Here is a 19,886-nt window from a genome sequence, read left to right on the forward strand (position 1 = left end):
GGCAGATTCCTGATGCACCTTGAGACTAAACACACCCCTGACGTGGCACTGACAAACTGTGAGCTCCCACACACCCTGACACAGTGTGAGACCCTACACACCACTGAAAGGATCCTGACACACTGTGAGATCCCCACACACACCAGACAGGGTCCTGAAAATCTGTGTGATCCCACACACCCCTGATGCACTGTGCGACCCTGCACATCCCTGACAGGGCCCTGATGCACTGTGAGATACCCACGCACACCTGACAGGGTCCTGACACACTGTGAAACCCCACACACCCCTGGCAGATTCCTGATGCACCTTGAGACTAAACACACCCCTGACGTGGCACTGACAAACTGTGAGCTCCCACACACCCCGACACAGTGTGAGACCCTACACACCACTGAAAGGATCCTGACACACTGTGAGATCCCCACAAACCCCTGACAGGGTCCTGACACACTGTGAGACCCCACACACACCTGGCAGATTCCTAACGCACTTTGAGACTAAAAACACCCCTGATGTTGTACTGACAAACTGTGAGCTCCCACACACCCCGACACACTGTGAGACCCTACACACCACTGAAAGGATCCTGACACACTGTGAGATCCCCACAAACCCCTGACAGGGCCCTGACACACTGTGAGACCCCACACACACCTGACAGGCTCCTGACACACTGTGAAACCCCACACACCCCTGCAGAGTCCTGCACACTGTACAACCCCACACATACCTAACAGGGCCCTGACAAACTGTGAGACCCTACACACCCCTTACAGGGTCCTGACACACAGTGAGACCCCACGCACTCCTGACAGGGTCCTGACACCCTGTGAGACTCAAAAAACCCCTGACAGGATCCTGACATACTGTGAGACCCCAAACATTATCTGGCAGTTTCCTTACACACTGTGAGTCCAAACACACCACTGGCAGGGTCCTAACACTGTGAGACCCCACAAACCCCTGACAGGGTCCTGACACACTGTGAGACCCAACACACACCTGGCAGATTCCTGATGCACTTTGGGACTAAAAACACCCCTGATGTTGTACTGACAAACTGTGAGCTCCCACACACCCCGACACACTGTGAGACCCTACACACCACTGAAAGGATCCTGACACACTGTGAGATCCCCACAAACCCCTGACAGGGTCCTGACACACTGTGAGACCCCACACACACCTGGCAGATTCCTAACGCACTTTGAGACTAAAAACACCCCTGATGTTGTACTGACAAACTGTGAGTTCCCACACACCCCGACACACTGTGAGACCCTACACACCACTGAAAGGATCCTGACACACTGTGAGATCCCCACAAACCCCTGACAGGGTCCTGACACACTGTGAGACCCCACACACACCTGGCAGATTCCTAACGCACTTTGAGACTAAAAACACCCCTGATGTTGTACTGACAAACTGTGAGCTCCCACACACCCCGACACACTGTGAGACCCTACACACCACTGAAAGGATCCTGACACACCGTGAGATCCCCACAAACCCCTGACAGGGTCCTGACACACTGTGAGACCCCACACACACCTGGCAGATTCCTAACGCACTTTGAGACTAAAAACACCCCTGATGTTGTACTGACAAACTGTGAGCTCCCACACACCCCGACACACTGTGAGACCCTACACACCACTTAAAGGATCCTGACACACTGTGAGATCCCCACAAACCCCTGACAGGGTCCTGACACACTGTGAGACCCCACACACACCTGGCAGATTCCTAACGCACTTTGAGACTAAAAACACCCCTGATGTTGTACTGACAAACTGTGAACTCCCACACACCCCGACACACTGTGAGACCCTACACACCACTGAAAGGATCCTGACACACTGTGAGATCCCCACAAACCCCTGACAGGGCCCTGACACACTGTGAGACCCCACACACACCTGACAGGCTCCTGACACACTGTGAAACCCCACACACCCCTGACAGAGTCCTGCACACTGTACAACCCCACACATACCTAACAGGGCCCTGACAAACTGTGAGACCCTACACACCCCTTACAGGGTCCTGACACACAGTGAGACCCCACGCACTCCTGACAGGGTCCTGACACACTGTGAGACCCCACACACCCCTGGCAGGGTCCTGACACCCTGTGAGACTCAAAAAACCCCTGACAGGATCCTGACATACTGTGAGACCCCAAACATTATCTGGCAGTTTCCTTACACACTGTGAGTCCAAACACACCACTGGCAGGGTCCTAACACTGTGAGACCCCACAAACCCCTGACAGGGTCCTGACACACTGTGAGACCCAACACACACCTGGCAGATTCCTGATGCACTTTGGGACTAAAAACACCCCTGATGTTGTACTGACAAACTGTGAGCTCCCACACACCCCGACACACTGTGAGACCCTACACACCACTGAAAGGATCCTGACACACTGTGAGATCCCCACAAACCCCTGACAGGGTCCTGACACACTGTGAGACCCCACACACACCTGGCAGATTCCTAACGCACTTTGAGACTAAAAACACCCCTGATGTTGTACTGACAAACTGTGAGCTCCCACACACCCCGACACACTGTGAGACCCTACACACCACTGAAAGGATCCTGACACACTGTGAGATCCCCACAAACCCCTGACAGGGTCCTGACACACTGTGAGACCCCACACACACCTGGCAGATTCCTAACGCACTTTGAGACTAAAAACACCCCTGATGTTGTACTGACAAACTGTGAGCTCCCACACACCCCGACACACTGTGAGACCCTACACACCACTGAAAGGATCCTGACACACTGTGAGATCCCCACAAACCCCTGACAGGGTCCTGACACACTGTGAGACCCCACACACACCTGGCAGATTCCTAACGCACTTTGAGACTAAAAACACCCCTGATGTTGTACTGACAAACTGTGAGCTCCCACACACCCCGACACACTGTGAGACCCTACACACCACTGAAAGGATCCTGACACACTGTGAGATCCCCACAAACCCCTGACAGGGTCCTGACACACTGTGAGACCCCACACACACCTGGCAGATTCCTAACGCACTTTGAGACTAAAAACACCCCTGATGTTGTACTGACAAACTGTGAGCTCCCACACACCCCGACACACTGTGAGACCCTACACACCACTGAAAGGATCCTGACACACTGTGAGATCCCCACAAACCCCTGACAGGGTCCTGACACACTGTGAGACCCCACACACACCTGGCAGATTCCTAACGCACTTTGAGACTAAAAACACCCCTGATGTTGTACTGACAAACTGTGAGCTCCCACACACCCCGACACACTGTGAGACCCTACACACCACTGAAAGGATCCTGACACACTGTGAGATCCCCACAAACCCCTGACAGGGTCCTGACACACTGTGAGACCCCACACACACCTGGCAGATTCCTAACGCACTTTGAGACTAAAAACACCCCTGATGTTGTACTGACAAACTGTGAGCTCCCACACACCCCGACACACTGTGAGACCCTACACACCACTGAAAGGATCCTGACACACTGTGAGATCCCCACAAACCCCTGACAGGGTCCTGACACACTGTGAGACCCCACACACACCTGGCAGATTCCTAACGCACTTTGAGACTAAAAACACCCCTGATGTTGTACTGACAAACTGTGAGCTCCCACACACCCCGACACACTGTGAGACCCTACACACCACTGAAAGGATCCTGACACACTGAGAACCCCACACACCCCTGACAGGGCCCTGACACACTGTGAGACCCCAAACACGCCTGACAGGCTCCTGACACACTGTGAAACCCCACACACCCCTGACAGAGTCCTGCACACTGTACAACCCCACACATACCTAACAGGGCCCTGACAAACTGTGAGACCCTACACACCCCTTACAGGGTCCTGACACACTGTGAGACCCCACACACTCCTGACAGGGCCCTGACAAACTGTGAGACCCTACACACCCCTTACAGGGTCCTGACACACTGTGAGACCCCACACACCCCTGGCAGGGTCCTGACACCCTGTGAGACTCAAAAAACCCCTGACAGGATCCTGACATACTGTGAGACCCCAAACATTATCTGGCAGTTTCCTTACACACTGTGAGTCCAAACACACCATTGGCAGGGTCCTGACACACTGTGAGACCCCACACACTCCTGACAGAGTCCTGAAAATCTGTGTGATCCCACACACCCCTGATGCACTGTGCGACCCTGCACATCCCTGACAGGGCCCTGATGCACTGTGAGATACCCACGCACACCTGACAGGGTCCTGACACACTGTGAAACCCCACACACCCCTGGCAGATTCCTGATGCACCTTGAGACTAAACACACCCCTGACGTGGCACTGACAAACTGTGAGCTCCCACACACCCTGACACAGTGTGAGACCCTACACACCACTGAAAGGATCCTGACACACTGTGAGATCCCCACACACACCAGACAGGGTCCTGAAAATCTGTGTGATCCCACACACCCCTGATGCACTGTGCGACCCTGCACATCCCTGACAGGGCCCTGATGCACTGTGAGATACCCACGCACACCTGACAGGGTCCTGACACACTGTGAAACCCCACACACCCCTGGCAGATTCCTGATGCACCTTGAGACTAAACACACCCCTGACGTGGCACTGACAAACTGTGAGCTCCCACACACCCTGACACAGTGTGAGACCCTACACACCACTGAAAGGATCCTGACACACTGTGAGATCCCCACACACACCAGACAGGGTCCTGAAAATCTGTGTGATCCCACACACCCCTGATGCACTGTGCGACCCTGCACATCCCTGACAGGGCCCTGATGCACTGTGAGATACCCACGCACACCTGACAGGGTCCTGACACACTGTGAAACCCCACACACCCCTGGCAGATTCCTGATGCACCTTGAGACTAAACACACCCCTGACGTGGCACTGACAAACTGTGAGCTCCCACACACCCTGACACAGTGTGAGACCCTACACACCACTGAAAGGATCCTGACACACTGTGAGATCCCCACACACACCAGACAGGGTCCTGACACACTGTGAGATCCCCACACACCCCTGACAGGGCCCTGACACACTGTGAGACCCCAAACTCACCTGACAGGCTCCTGACACGCTGTGAAACCCCACACACCCCTGACAGGGTCCTGACAAACCGTGAGACCTTACACAGCCCTGACAGAGCCCTGCACACTGTACAACCCCACACATACCTAACAGGGCCCTGACAAACTGTGAGACCCTACACACCCCTTACAGGGTCCTGACACACAGTGAGACCCCACACACTCCTGACAGGGTCCTGACACACTGTGAGACCCCACACACCCCTGGCAGAGTCCTGAAAATCTGTGTGATCCCACACACCCCTGATGCACTGTGCGACCCTACACATCCCTGACAGGGCCCTGATGCACTGTGAGATACCCACGCACACCTGACAGGGTCCTGACACACTGTGAGATCCCCACACACCCCTGACAAAGTCTTGACACACCGTGAAGCCCCACACATCCCTGACAGGTCCTGACAGACTGTGAGTCCCTACCCACCCCATACAGGGTCCTGACACACAGTGAGACCCCACACACCCGTGACAGCGTCCTGACACACTGTGAGACCCCACACACCCCTGGCAGATTCCTGATGCACCTTGAGACATCCCTGACAGGGTCCTGACAAACTGTGAGACCCCACACACCGCTGACAGGGTCCTGACAAACTGTGAGACACCACATACCCCTGACAGAATCCTGACACAATGTGAGACCCCACACACCTCTAACAGGTTCCTGACACATTGTGAGACCCCACAGACCCCTGGCAGATTCCTGACGCACTTTGAGACTAAACACACCCCTGACTTGGTCCTGACAAACGGTGAGACCCCACACAACCCAGTTGGGCTCCTGACACATTGTGAAACCCAACACATCCCTGATAGTGTCCTGACACACTGTGAGACCCCACAGACACCTGACAGGGTCCTGACACACTGTGAGACCACAAACACCCAATACATGGTCCTGACACACTGTGACACCCCACACACCGCTCATAGGTTCCTGACACACTGTGAGGCCCCACACACACGATAGAGAGAGGTGACACACTCTAAGACCTCCACACCCACCGGATAGGGACCTGACACATTGGCAGACGCCATACACCCCTGGCAAAATCCTGAGACAGTCTGAGAACCCCCACACCCCTGGCAGGGTCTTGACACACTGTGAGATCCCCACACACCCCTGACAAGGTACTGACACACTTTGAGACCCAACACACAACTGACAGAGTCCTGACACACTGTGAAAACCCACACGCCCCTGACTGGGTCTTGTCACACTGTGAGACCCCACACATTCCTGACAGTGTCGTGACACACTGTGAGACCCCACACGCCCCTGACAAGGTATTGACACACTTTGAGACCCAACACACAACTGACAGAGTCCTGACACACTGTGAGACCCCACACATTCCTGACAGTGTCGTGACACACTGTGAGACCCCACACACTTTTGCAGGATCCTGACACACTGAGACCCCACACACCCCTGACAGGTTCCTGACACTGTGTGACCCACACACCCCTGGCAGGGTGCTGACAATCTGTGTGAACCCACACACCCCTGATGCACTCTGAGAGCCTACACACCCCTGGCAGGGTCCTGACACACAGTGAGTCCCCACACACCCCTGACGGGTCCTGACTCAGTGTGAGACCCCCACACCCCTAGCAGGGTCCTGACACACAGTGAGTCCCCACACACCCCTGATGGGTCCTGACTCAGTGTGAGACCCCCACACCCCTGACGGGTCCTGACTCAGTGTGAGACCCCCACACCCCTGGCAGGGTCCTGACACACTGTGAGACCCCACAAACCCGTGACAGTGTCCAGACACACTGTGAAACCCCAGACACCCATGCCAGGGTCCTGACCCACTGTGAGACGCCACAAACCTCTGACGGGGTCCTGACACACTGTGAGACCCCACACATCGCTGACAGGGTCCTGACACAGTGTGAGATCCCACAAACCTCTGACGGGGTCCTGACACACTGTGAGACCCCACACGTCGCTGACAGGGTCCTGACACAGTGTGAGACCCCACACAACCCAGTTGGGGTCCTGACACATTGTGAGACCCGACACACACCTGACAGGGTCCTGACACACTGTGTGATCCACACACACCTGGCAGGATGCTGATAATCTGTGTGAACCCACACACCCCTGATGCACTCTGAGACCCTACACACCCCTGGCAGAGTCCTGACACACTCTGAGAGCCAAAACACCCCTGACAAGATCCTGACACACTGTGAGACCCCAATAACCGCTGACAGGGTCTTGACACACTGTGAGACCCCACACACCCCTGGCAGGGTCCTGACACACTGTGAGACGCCACACACACATGAGAGGGAGAGAACACACTGTAACATCCCCACACGCACCGGATAGGGTCCTGACACATTGCCAGACGCCATACACCCCTGGCAAAATGCTGAGACAGTGTGAGACCCCCCACACCCCTGGCAGGGTCTTGACACACTGTGAGATCTCCACACACCCCTGACAGGGTCCGGACACACAGTGAAACCCCACACACAACTGACAGGTTCCTGACACAATGAGACACCCTACACCCCCCTGGCAGGGTTCTGACACACTGTGAGACAACAAACACCTGACAGGGTCCTGACACACTGTGAGACCCCACACACACATGAAAGGGACATACTCTAAGACCCCCACACTCACCGGATAGGGTCCTGACACACTGTGAGACCCCACACACCCCTGACAAGATCCTGACACAGTGTGAGACACCACACACCCCTGGAAGGGTTCTGACACACTGAGAGACCCACAAACACCTGATAGGGTCCTGACACACTGTGACACCCCACACACCCCTGACAGGGTCCAGACTCACTGTCAGACCCCACAAAACATAGTTAGTGTCCTGGCATACTGTGAGACCATGACCCACTCTGAGACCCCACAAACTACTGACACGGTCTTGACACACTGTGTGACTCCACAGACTACTAACAGGATCCAGACAAACTGTGAGACCCCACACAGCTCTGACAGGGTCTTGAAACACTGTGAGACCCCAAACACCCCTGACAGAGTCCTGACACACTGAGAAACCACGCACACCGCTGACAGGGTCCTGACACACTTGCAACCCAACACATACCTAACAGGGGCCTGACAAACTGTGAGACCACACATGCCCCTGACAGGCTTCTGACACGCCGTGAAGACCCACACATCCCTGACAGGTCCTGACAGACTGTGAGTCCCTACCCACCCCATACAGGGTCCTGACACACAGTGAGACCCCACACACCCCTGGCAGGTTCCTGACGCACTTTGAGACTAAACACACCCCTGACTTGGTCCTGACAAACTGTGAGCTCCCGCACATCACGAAGCACTGCAGGACCCTACACACGACTGAAAGAGTCCTGACACTCAGTGAGACCCCACACACCCCTGACAGGGTCCTGACACAGTGTGAGAACCCACACCCCTGGCAGGGTCCTGACACACTGTGAGACCCCACAAACCCGTGACAGTGTCCTGACACACTGTGAAACCCCAGACACCCATGACAGGGTCCTGATCCACCGTGAGACCCCACAAACCTCTGACGGCATACTGACAAACTGTGAGGCCCCACACATCGCTGACAGTGTCCTGACACAGTGTGAGATCCCACACACCCCGACAGGTTCCTGACACAATGTGAGACCAAAGACATCCCTGACAGGGTCCTGACAAACTGTGAGACCCCACACAGCCCAGTTGTGGTCCTGACAAATTGTGAGACCCGACACATCCCTGACAGTGTCCTGACACGTTGTGGGACCCCACAGACACCTGACAGGGTCCTGAGACACTGTGACACCCCACACACCCCTCACAGTTTCCTGACACACTGTGAGGCCCCACACTCACATGAGAGGGAGAGAACACACTCTTAAGACCCCCACACGCACCGGATAGGGTCCTGACACATTGCCAGATGCCATACACCCCTGACAAAATGCAGAGACTGTGTGAGACCCCCCCCCCACACCCCTTGCAGGGTCTTGACACACTGTGAGACCCCACACACACCTGCAGGATCCTGACACACTGTGAGACCCCACACACCCCTGGCAGGGTCCTGACGCACTGCGAGACCCCACACACCCCTGACAGGTTCCTGACACACTGTGAAACCCCACACACCCCTGACAGGGTCCTGACACACTGTGAGACGCCACACACCGCTGACAGGATCCTGACACACTGTGAGACCCCACGCACCCCTGACAGGGTCCTCACACACTGTCAGACCCCACACACCCCGGACAGAGTCCTGACACAGTGTGAGACACCCCACACACCCATGGAGGGATCCTGAAATACTGAGATACCCCACAAACATCTGACAGGGTCCTGACACACTGTGAGGCCCCACACACACCTGTCAAGATCCTGACACAGTGTGAGACCCCAGTCACCCCTGACAGTTTCCTGACCCACTAGGAGATCCCACACACCCATGAGACGGAGAGGACACACTCTAAGATCCCCACAGGCACCTGATAGGGTCCTGACACATTGCACATTCCCAGACGCTATACACCCCTGGCAAAATGCTGAGACAGTGTGAGACCCCCCACACCCCTGGCAGGGTCCTAACACACTGAGATCCCCACACACCCCTGACAGGGTCCTAACACACTGAGATCCCCACACACCCCTGACAGGTTCCTAACACACTATGAGACCCCACACACCCCTGACGGGTCTTGACACACTCTGTGACCCACACACCCCTGGCAGGGTCCTGACTCACTGTCAGACCCCACAGAACCTATTTAGCGTCCTGACATACTGTGAGACCCCACAAGCCACTGACACAGTCCTGACACACTGTGAGACCCACACACCCCTGACAGGATTCTGACACACTGTGAGACCACACACACCCCTGACAGGATTCTGACACGCTGTGAGACCCCACACACCCCTGACAAAATCCTGAGACAGTATGAGACCCCACACACACCTGACAGGGTCCTGACTCCCTGTCAGACCCCGCACACAACTGACAGGGTCCTGACACTGTGTGAGACCCCACACACCTCTGGCAGGGTCCTGACACAGTGTGACACCCCACACACCTCTGGCAGGGTCCTGACCCACTGAGAGACCCCAAACACCCTTGACGAGATCTGACTCACTGTCAGACCCCACGGAACGTAGTTAGGGTCCTGACCTACTGTGAGACCTCATACACCCCTGACAGGGTCCTGACACACTGTGAGACCCCACACAACCATGGCAGGATCGTGACACGCTGTGAGACCCCACACTAACCTGACTGTTCCCTGACACACTGTGAAACCCCACACAACGCAGCTGTGGTGCTGACACATTGTGAGACCCCACACAGGTTCCTGACACACTGTGAGACACGCTCCCACCCCCGCCACAACAGGGTCCTGACACACTGTGAGATGCCACACACCCCTGACAGAGTGCTGACACACTGTGAGACCCCACAAACTACTGACACGGTCTTGACACACTGTGTGACTCCACACACTACTAACAGGATCCAGACAAACTATGAGATCCCACACAGCTCTGACAGGCTCCTGACACACTGTGAGACCACACACACTGCTGACAGGGTCCTGACAAACCGTGAGACCTTACACACCCCTGACAGGGTCCAGACACACAATGAGACCCCACACACAACTGACAGGTTCCTGACACAACGTGACACCCCACACCCACCTGGTAGGGTTATGACACACTGTGAGACAACAAACACCTGACAGGGTCCTGACAGACTGTGAGATCCCCACACATCCCTGACAGGGTCCTGACATACAGTCAGACCCCACACACCCCTGACAGGGTCGTGACACACTTTGAGACCTAACAAACCCCTTTCAGAATCCTGACACACTGTGAAACCACATACACCGCTGACAGGGTCCTGACAAACTGTGAGACGCCACACACCCCTGACAGGGTCCTGACGCACTGCGAGACGCCAGACACCCCTGACAGGGTCCTGATGCACTGCGAGGCCCCACACAACCCTGACAGGGTCTTGACACAGTTTGAGACCCAACATACCCCTTTCAGAATCCTGACATACTGTGAGATCCCCACTAATCCCTGACAGGGTCCTGACAAACTGTGAGACCTTACACACCCCTGACAGATTCCTGACACACTGTGAGACCCCACACACCCCTGACAGGGTCCTGACACACTGTGAGACCCCACACACTACTGACAGGGTCCTGACACACTGTGAGACCCCACACACCCCTGGCAGGTTCCTGACACACTGTGAGACCCCACACACCCCTGGCAGATTCCTGACGCACTTTGAGAATAAACACACCTCTGACATGGTCCTAACAAACTGTGAGCTCCCACACACCCAGACGCACTGTGAGACCACACACACCACTGACAGGGTCCTGACACACTTTGAGACCCAACACACCCCTGACAGAGTCCTGACACACTATGAGAACCCTACTCATCACTGATAGGGTCCTGACACAACATGAGACCCCAAACACGCCTGACACACTGTGAAAGCCCATACACCCCTGACAGGGTCCTGACAAACCGTGAGATGCCACACACTACTGACGGGGTCTTGATACACTTTGAGACCCAACTCACCCCTTTCAGAATCCAGACACACTTGTGAGATCCCCACTAATCCCGGACAGGGTCCTGACACACTGTGAGACCCCACAAACACCTGACAGGATACTGACTCACTGTCAGACCCCACAGAACATAGTTAGCGTCCTGGCATACTGTGAGACCCCACAAACCTCTGACAGGGTCCTGACACAGTGTGAGATCCCACACACCCCTAACAGGGTCCTGACACACTTTGAGACCCAACACACCCCTGACAGAGTCCTGACACACTATGAGAACCCTACTCATCACTGATAGGGTCCTGACACAACGTGAGACCCCAAACACGCCTGACAAGGTCCTGACACACTGTGAAAGCCCATACACCCCTGACAGGGCCTGACAAACCGTGAGATGCCACACACTATTGACGGGGTCTTGATACACTTTGAGACCCAATTCACCCCTTTCAGAATCCAGACACACTTGTGAGATCCCCACTAATCCCGGACAGGGTACTGACACACTGTGAGACCCCACTCACCCCTGACAGGATCCTGACACACTGTGAGAGCCCACTCACCCCTGACAGGATCCTGACACAATGTGACATCCCACACACCCCTGACAGGGTCCTGACACACTGTGAGACCCCACACACCGCTGACAGGGTCCTCACACACTTTGAGACCCAACACACCCCTAACAGGGTCCTGACACACTGTGAGACCCCACAGACACCTGACAGGGTCCTGACACACTGTGAGACCACGCACACACCTGACAGGGTCCTGACACACTGTAACACCCCACACACCACTCTTAGGTTCCTGACACACTGTGAGGCCCCACACACACGAGAGGGAGAGAACACAGTATTTAAGACCCCCACACGCACCGGATAGGGTCCTGACACATTGCCAGACGCCACACACCCGTGACAAAATCCTGAGACAGTGTGAGACCCCCCCACACCACTGGCAGGGTCTTGACACACTGTGAGATCCCCACACGCCCCTGGCAGGGTCCTGACACACTGTAAGACCCCCACACACCCCTGACAAGGTACTGACACAATTTGAGACCCAACACACACCTGAAAGAGTCCTGACACATTGTGAAAACCCACACACCCCTGACAGGGTCCTGACACACTGTGAGACCCCACACACTCCTGACAGTGTCGTGACACACTGAGACCCCACACACCCCTGACAGGGTCCTGACAATCTGTGTGAACCCACACACCCTTAATGCACTCTGAGACCCTACACACCCCTGGCAGAGTCCTGACACACTGTGAGACCCCACATACACATGAGAGGGAGAGGACACACTCTAAGACCCCCACACACACCGGATAGGGTCCTGGCACATTGCCAAACGCCATACACCCCTGGCAAAATGCTGAGACTGTGAGACCCCCCCCCCCCCCACACCTGGCAGGGTCTTGACACACTGTGAGATTCCGACACTCAACTGACAGGGTCCGGACACACTGTGAGATCCCCACACACTCCTGACAGTGTTGTGACACATTGTGAGACTCCACACACACTTGCAGGATCCTGACACACTGTGAAAACCTACACGCCCCTGAGAGGGTCCTGACACACTGTGAGACCCCACACACACCTGCAGGTCCTGACACACTGAGACTCCACACACCCCTGACAGATTCCTGACGCACTTTGAGACTAAACAAACCCCAGATATGGTCCTGACAAACTGTGAGCTCCCACACACCCCGGCGCACTGTGAGACCCCACACACCCCTGACAGGTTCCTGACACCATGTGAAATCCCACACACCCCTGACAGGGTCCTGACACACTGTGAGCGCCCACACCTCCCTGACAGGGTGACGATGAGAGGGGAGGGGGAGCTGTGATTCCCTGACCTGTTCCTTTCACAGAATGCCCACTATCCTTTCCTCCATCTCCAGATGCCACATCAACACTGGGGACTAAAAGTTTCTTCCACAGGAAAAAATGACAGCTGTGATAGTAGTGGGAGTTTGTCCAGTACGGGACAGTCGGGGGTCAGTGAACTACCAGGGAAATACTCACTTTCACAGCACAGTTAATTGTGAAATGTGATGATCTGGTGTTTATCTGGACCAGGCCTCTCTGTCCAGTCAGGGGTTTGTTTATCAAATTTACTGTTCGAGCATCCATTGATGAATCCAATTAATGCAAGAGCTTTGAGCTAACTCTTGTGTGCTTAAATACTGAGTTCTGAGTTGAGGCATGTAACAGTTTGTTCACTGTCTGTTTCCATGGAAGATGTTCAACAGAAACACAAGGAGACTCTGCGGGCACAAACTGAAACACTGAGAGTGAACACGATCCTGATGAGGGAGAAGGTGAAGGTTTTCCAGCTGGTTGATCGATACGCTGAGCTCACGGTCATTTCTACTGTTCGAGATCGGAGACTGGTGGAACATGAGCTGCTGGCAAGAGGCAGAGACCACGAGGAGTGGAGAGAAAAACATCTCCGCAGACAGCTGGAGAACATCCGCACTGATCAGTTGTTCCAGAGCAGCTTTTCCCGGAGTAAATCCAAATCTGGGAGTTCGGCAGCAGTGGCCGGAGTCCCAGGGGTCGGGAAAACAACAATGGTACAAAAGATTGTTTATGACTGGGCCACAGGGAAAATATACCAACAATTCCAGTTTGTCTTCAGTTTCAAATTCCGAGATTTAAACAGTATTAACTGTCGAATAAACCTGAGGGAACTGATTCTGGATCAGTATCCTTACTTTGGAAATATCCTGAGGGAGGTCTGGAAGAACCCAGAGGGATTGCTGTTTATATTTGATGGTTTGGATGAATTCAAACACAGAATCGATTTTGCTGACAGTCGGAGAAATACAGAACCCAAGCACCAGTGCCCAGATCCCGAGTGGTGGTGTGAAGTGTCTGACATTGTGTACGGTTTAATCCAGGGCAAGCTGCTCCCAGGGTGTTCAGTGCTGGTGACCACCCGCCCCACTGCGTTACATTTACTGGAAAAGGCGAAGATCAGTGTCTGGGCTGAAATCCTGGGATTTGTTGGTGAGGAACGGAAGGAATATTTCGTCAGGCATTTTGAAGATCAGACAGTGGCAGCAGCTGTTTTCAAACACGTGAAGGAGAACGAGATCCTGTACACCATGAGCTACAACCCCTCCTACTGCTGGATCCTCGCTCTGGCACTGGGCCCCTTCTTCACACAAAGAGTCAGGGACCCGCAGCGAGTTCCCAAGACCATCACCCAACTGTATTCCTACTATATTTACAACATCCTGAAAAACCACGGCCGTGAGATTAAGAACCCCCGTGATGTGTTTCTCAGGGTTGGTCAGATGGCCTTCAGAGGAGTGTACGATAAGAAGATTGTGTTTACAGATGGAGATTTAATCAACTACAATCTGCAGCCTTCCCAGTTCCTGTCCGGGTTCCTGATGGAGCTTTTGGAGAGAGAGGATTCTGCCCGGAGTGTGGTGTACACATTCCCACACCTCACCATCCAAGAGTTTGTAGCTGCAGTCACACAATTCCTGAATCCACATCCCGGGGATAGTCTGAGACTCCTCACTGAAGCCCACAGCACGACAGACGGTCGATTTGAGGTATTTCTCCGTTTTGTTGCTGGTCTCTCCAACCCAATGACAGCTCGGGGCCTGGAGGAGTTTCTGGGTCCATTTCCTCATGAAACAACCTGCTGGGTGATTGACTGGGTGAAGGAGAAGGTTAAACGCCAGAGTGGAAACACGAGGAGTGAAGCTGGTAAAAGGAGTCTCCTGAACACATTGCACTACCTGTTTGAGTCTCAGAACCCTGGACTGGCTCAGGCCGCACTGGGATCTGTGGAAACACTTTCATTCAGTGGAATGACACTGACCCCGATTGACTGCGCGGTCCTGTCTCATGTCATTGGACACTGTGATACAATAAAACACCTCGACCTGGAGAACTGCCACATTCAGTGTGAAGGAATCCAGCGGCTGGGACCCGGGCTGCACAAGTGCCGGGAGTTGAGGTAACTTGATTTATCTCTCACTCTGAACTGTGAAACTGTCCCATTGTGTTGTTTCAATGTAAAAGGATTTGGGTAAAACTGTAGTAAATCAGGTTGTGAAGAATTGTAACAAATGCCATCACCCTTCGTCCTGTGGGATCTCTCTTCCCCATCCCCGTTCCTCCTTCATCCCTGCCCCTCCCGACCCTCTCAGGTCAGGAACACGTTTCTAACCATCGGGGAATGAAACAGGATATGTGGAGTTTACAGGGTCACACCGACAGACTAAATTACTGACATTCGGTGAATACCCTGGAGCTGGGCAGTGAGGGACATTGACAGTGATGGGAACTCCGATCAGTGATTTACTGAAGGGTTTAATGTTTCCTGAAATATCCGAGTGAGAGAAATTCCCTCAGACCCACAGTTTGAATCACTTTGTTCATCAATTTGTCTGTTTGTGTTTAGACTGAGTTTTAATAAACTGGGAGATTCAGGAGTGAAACTGGTGTCTGCGGCTCTGAGGAACCCGGAGTGTAAAATACAGAAACTGGGGTAAGTACCAGACTGTGGGAGATTGTGTTTACAGTCACTGGGTGTCTGACACTGAACATTAATGTGATCAGTAATTGTGTTGCTGATAAACACTGGGGATTTGTACCGTCTCCTGTCTCTCTGTGTCCTTCACCCTCACTCTCTCTCATCTCCAGGCTGTGTGAGGTCGGTCTCACAGATTCTGGTGCCGAGGATCTCGTCTCCGCTCTCAGTACAAACCCATCAGTGACGGCGCTGAACCTGAGATCAAATTCGCTGACAGACCGATCTGTCCCCGCTCTCCGCCGTCTCATACTGACCCTCCCGAGTCTGGAGCGGATCGGGTGAGTGTTTGTGTTAATGTTCAATGTGATAAAATATCAGCGGATCCGCGGGTTTTCTGGTGATATTTGTCTGTGAGTGTTGTCCCCTGTTACTGACACTGTTGTGTGATCTGTTTATTTCATCTTTATTCTCCCATCTGTTTCAGGCTGGGGGGGAATCGGTTCAGTGAGACCGGGGAGAAGGAACTGAGATCTCTGCAGGAACCCAGACCCCGACTGACAGTGACCGTGTGAACATCCCCGCCCGCGGGATGCCGACAGTTTGGCCGATTCCCCGCCCTCCCCTTTAACCCCCCACTCCCCACTTCCCCTTACCTTTAATGGCCACGCGCCAGGTTTAATTCCCAACTGTTTTTAACGGAACTAGCTTTAGGCTCGCGCTGTGTGTCGTTCGCTGGTCTCCCGTGGTGACGTATTTCCGCCTCCTGTCCAGCGGCGCTGCTTCCGCCGGATGTGCGGGTTCGAGACCCCGGGGAATGACACAGACAGGAAGAGCCCGGGGGCCGGGGCTCAGTCTGGGTCACCGGTGTCCCAGGGTGGGATTATCCCGGGAGTACGTAATGCTGGCTGGTCTGCTGCGTTCACGGGCAACTTTTACGTTTCATGCCGGGGAATTACACAGACAGGAAGGGCCCGATGATGGCGGGGTTTTTTTCTGAGACACGGGTGACTCGTGACCGGCGTGGATAGCTTCACTCACATCAACTCTGAACTGATTCCACAACCTACGGACTCACTTTGAAATAATTTACAACTCATGTCATGATTATTTAATATTTTATTTGCACAAATTTCCCTTCCTTTGCACGTTGCTTGTTGGTTAGTCTTTGTTTTTGTATAGTTTTTCATAAATTCTGCTATATTGATTTATTGTCCTGTAAATGACTGCAATAAAATGAATCTCGGGGTAGTATATGGTGACAAATAAGAACTTTGATAATAAACAACACGCATCAAAGTTGCTGGTGAACGCAGCAGGCCAGGCAGCACCTGTAGGAAGAGGTACAGTCGACGTTTCAGACCGAGACCCTTCGTGAGGACGAACTGAAGGAAGAGTTAGTAAGAGATTTGAAAGTTGGAGGGGGAGGGGGAGATCCAAAATGATAGGAGAAGACAGGAGGGGGAGGGATGGAGCCAAGAGCTGGACAGGTGATTGGCAAAGGGGATATGAGAGGATCATGGGACAGGAGGTCCAGGGAGAAAGACGGGGGGGGAGGGGGAAACCCAGAGGATGGGCAAGGGGTATAGTCAGAGGGACAGAGGGAGAAAAAAGGGAAATAATAAATAAATATGTCTGGGGCCCTGACTGTCCCATCACACACTCCCGGGGTCAGACACAGAGTGAATCTCCCTCCACACCGTCCCATCACACACTTCCGGGGTCAAACACAGAGTGAATCTCTCACCACACCGTCCCATCACACACTCCCGGGGTCAGACACAGAGTGAATCTCCCTCCACACCATCCCATCACACACTCCCGGGGTCAGACACAGTGTGAAGCTCCCTCTACACCGTTCCATCACACACTCCCGGGGTCAGACACAGAGTGAATCTCCCTCCACGCCGTTCCATCACACAATCCCAGTGACTCCCTTGTCCATTCGTCCCCCCCACATCCCTTCCCACCTATCTCCCACCCAGCACTAATCCTTGTAAGTGGAACAAGTGCTGCACATGCCCTTACACTTCCTCCCTTACCACCATTCAGGGCCCCAGACAGTCCTTCCAGGTGAGGCGACACTTCACCTGTGAGTCAACTGGGGTGATATACTGCGTCCAGTGCTCCCGATGCGGCCTTCTATATATTGGCGAGACACGACGCAGACTGGGAGACCGCTTTGCTGAACACCTATGCGCTGTCCGCCAGAGAAAGCAGGATCTCCCTGTGGCCACACATTTTAATTCCACATCCCATTCCCATTCTGACATGTCTATCCACGGCCTCCTCTACTGTAAAGATGAAGCCACACTCAGGTTGGAGGAACAACACCTTATATTCCATCTGGGTAGCCTCCAACCTGATGGCATGAACATTGACTTCTCCAACTTCAGTTAATGCCCCACCTCTGCTTTGTATCCCATCCCTTATTTATTATTTATTATCATTATTATTTTTCCCCTTTTTTTCTCTCCCTTTTTTCTCCCTCTGTCACTCTCACTATAGTGGGTTCACCTCCCCTTTCTTTTTCCCTAGGCCTCCTGTCCCATGACCCTCCCCCTCCTCCATCTCTGTATCCCTTTTGCCAATCACCTGTCCAGCTCTTGGCCCCATCCCTCCCCATCCCCCTCCCACTTTCCAATCTCTGACTATCTCCTCTTTAAATTAGTCCTGACGAAGGGTCTCGACCCGAAATGTCGACTGTACCTCTTCCTAGAGATGCTGCCTGGCCTGCTGTGTTCACCAGCATTTTTGTGTGTGTTCCTTGGTTAATGTGGCCGCCAGGGATGGAGTGAGACACTGACTTACAATGGCCACTGTTGCACACAGAATCTATGGCGAAGGAACATGCGGTGCCCGTGGAAACAATCCTGGGATTGAGTGTGTTATTGATTGTAATAACAGTATTTTAATTTGTTTTATATCGTCTTGGGTATTGCATGTATGTTTTAATTCTAATAATTTTGTCATTGAATAAACTAATGTATATATCTCAGATGTTCACACATACACATATACATGTGGGTTTTGGGGAGGAGGGGTGAGGGGTTTGGGAGGAAGAGGAGTGATGGGATGAGGAGCGGACTGATGAGACGGTGACCGTGGCGAAGTCACTGACTCAATAGGGGACGAAAAGGGGCGAACGTTCCTGTCACAAACTGGTGGTGACGTGGATAAGATAGAGTCGGGGTGAGGAGGAGTGAAACGATAGGAAGGGAGCGGGAGTGATCTGACCAGGAAGGAGGGAAAGTAATGGGACGAGGTGGGAGGGGATCTGATGGGATGGGAAGGGAGGGGAAGTTGCAGGACCAGGAAAGTGGGGTCTGAAAGGACAGGGTGGGCAGGAACAGGATGGGGAGTGTGGGGGAAGGGTGGGTGGTTTTGATCCTTCGCAAATAAGACGGACGGCAAGAAGGAGGGCGTGGACAGGGGAAAGGGAGAGTGAGAGGTCGAGGCGCGATCTGGGCTGATGGGACGGAGAGTTGAGTGTCTGAACGGAGGGAGAGGGGAGAGACTCACTCAACGAGAGAGGGAAGGGATCGGGTGAGGGAGCGAAATTTCCCATCGGACAACGTTCGCCACCCAGGATGTGTTGGATGGCAGGAGAAAGGACAAGG

General features: G+C 53.7%; 1 protein-coding gene across 1 annotated transcript in view; it reads left to right on the forward strand.

The window, feature by feature from the left end:
- Window positions 1-17,586, forward strand: part of LOC140208523 (NACHT, LRR and PYD domains-containing protein 3-like) — a 34,382-nt gene extending 16,796 nt beyond the window's left edge. The window contains exons 6-9 of the mRNA XM_072277263.1: window positions 14,013-15,750; window positions 16,198-16,284; window positions 16,440-16,607; window positions 16,754-17,586. Coding sequence (XP_072133364.1) covers window positions 14,013-15,750; window positions 16,198-16,284; window positions 16,440-16,607; window positions 16,754-16,841 — 2,081 coding nt within the window. The 3' untranslated portion in view covers window positions 16,842-17,586. The remainder of the gene's footprint in view (window positions 1-14,012; window positions 15,751-16,197; window positions 16,285-16,439; window positions 16,608-16,753) is intronic.
- The last annotated feature ends 2,300 nt before the right edge of the window (window positions 17,587-19,886 follow it).

The sequence above is a fragment of the Mobula birostris genome, chromosome 13 (assembly GCF_030028105.1).
Source record: "Mobula birostris isolate sMobBir1 chromosome 13, sMobBir1.hap1, whole genome shotgun sequence".
NCBI classification, from domain to species: domain Eukaryota; kingdom Metazoa; phylum Chordata; class Chondrichthyes; order Myliobatiformes; family Myliobatidae; genus Mobula; species Mobula birostris.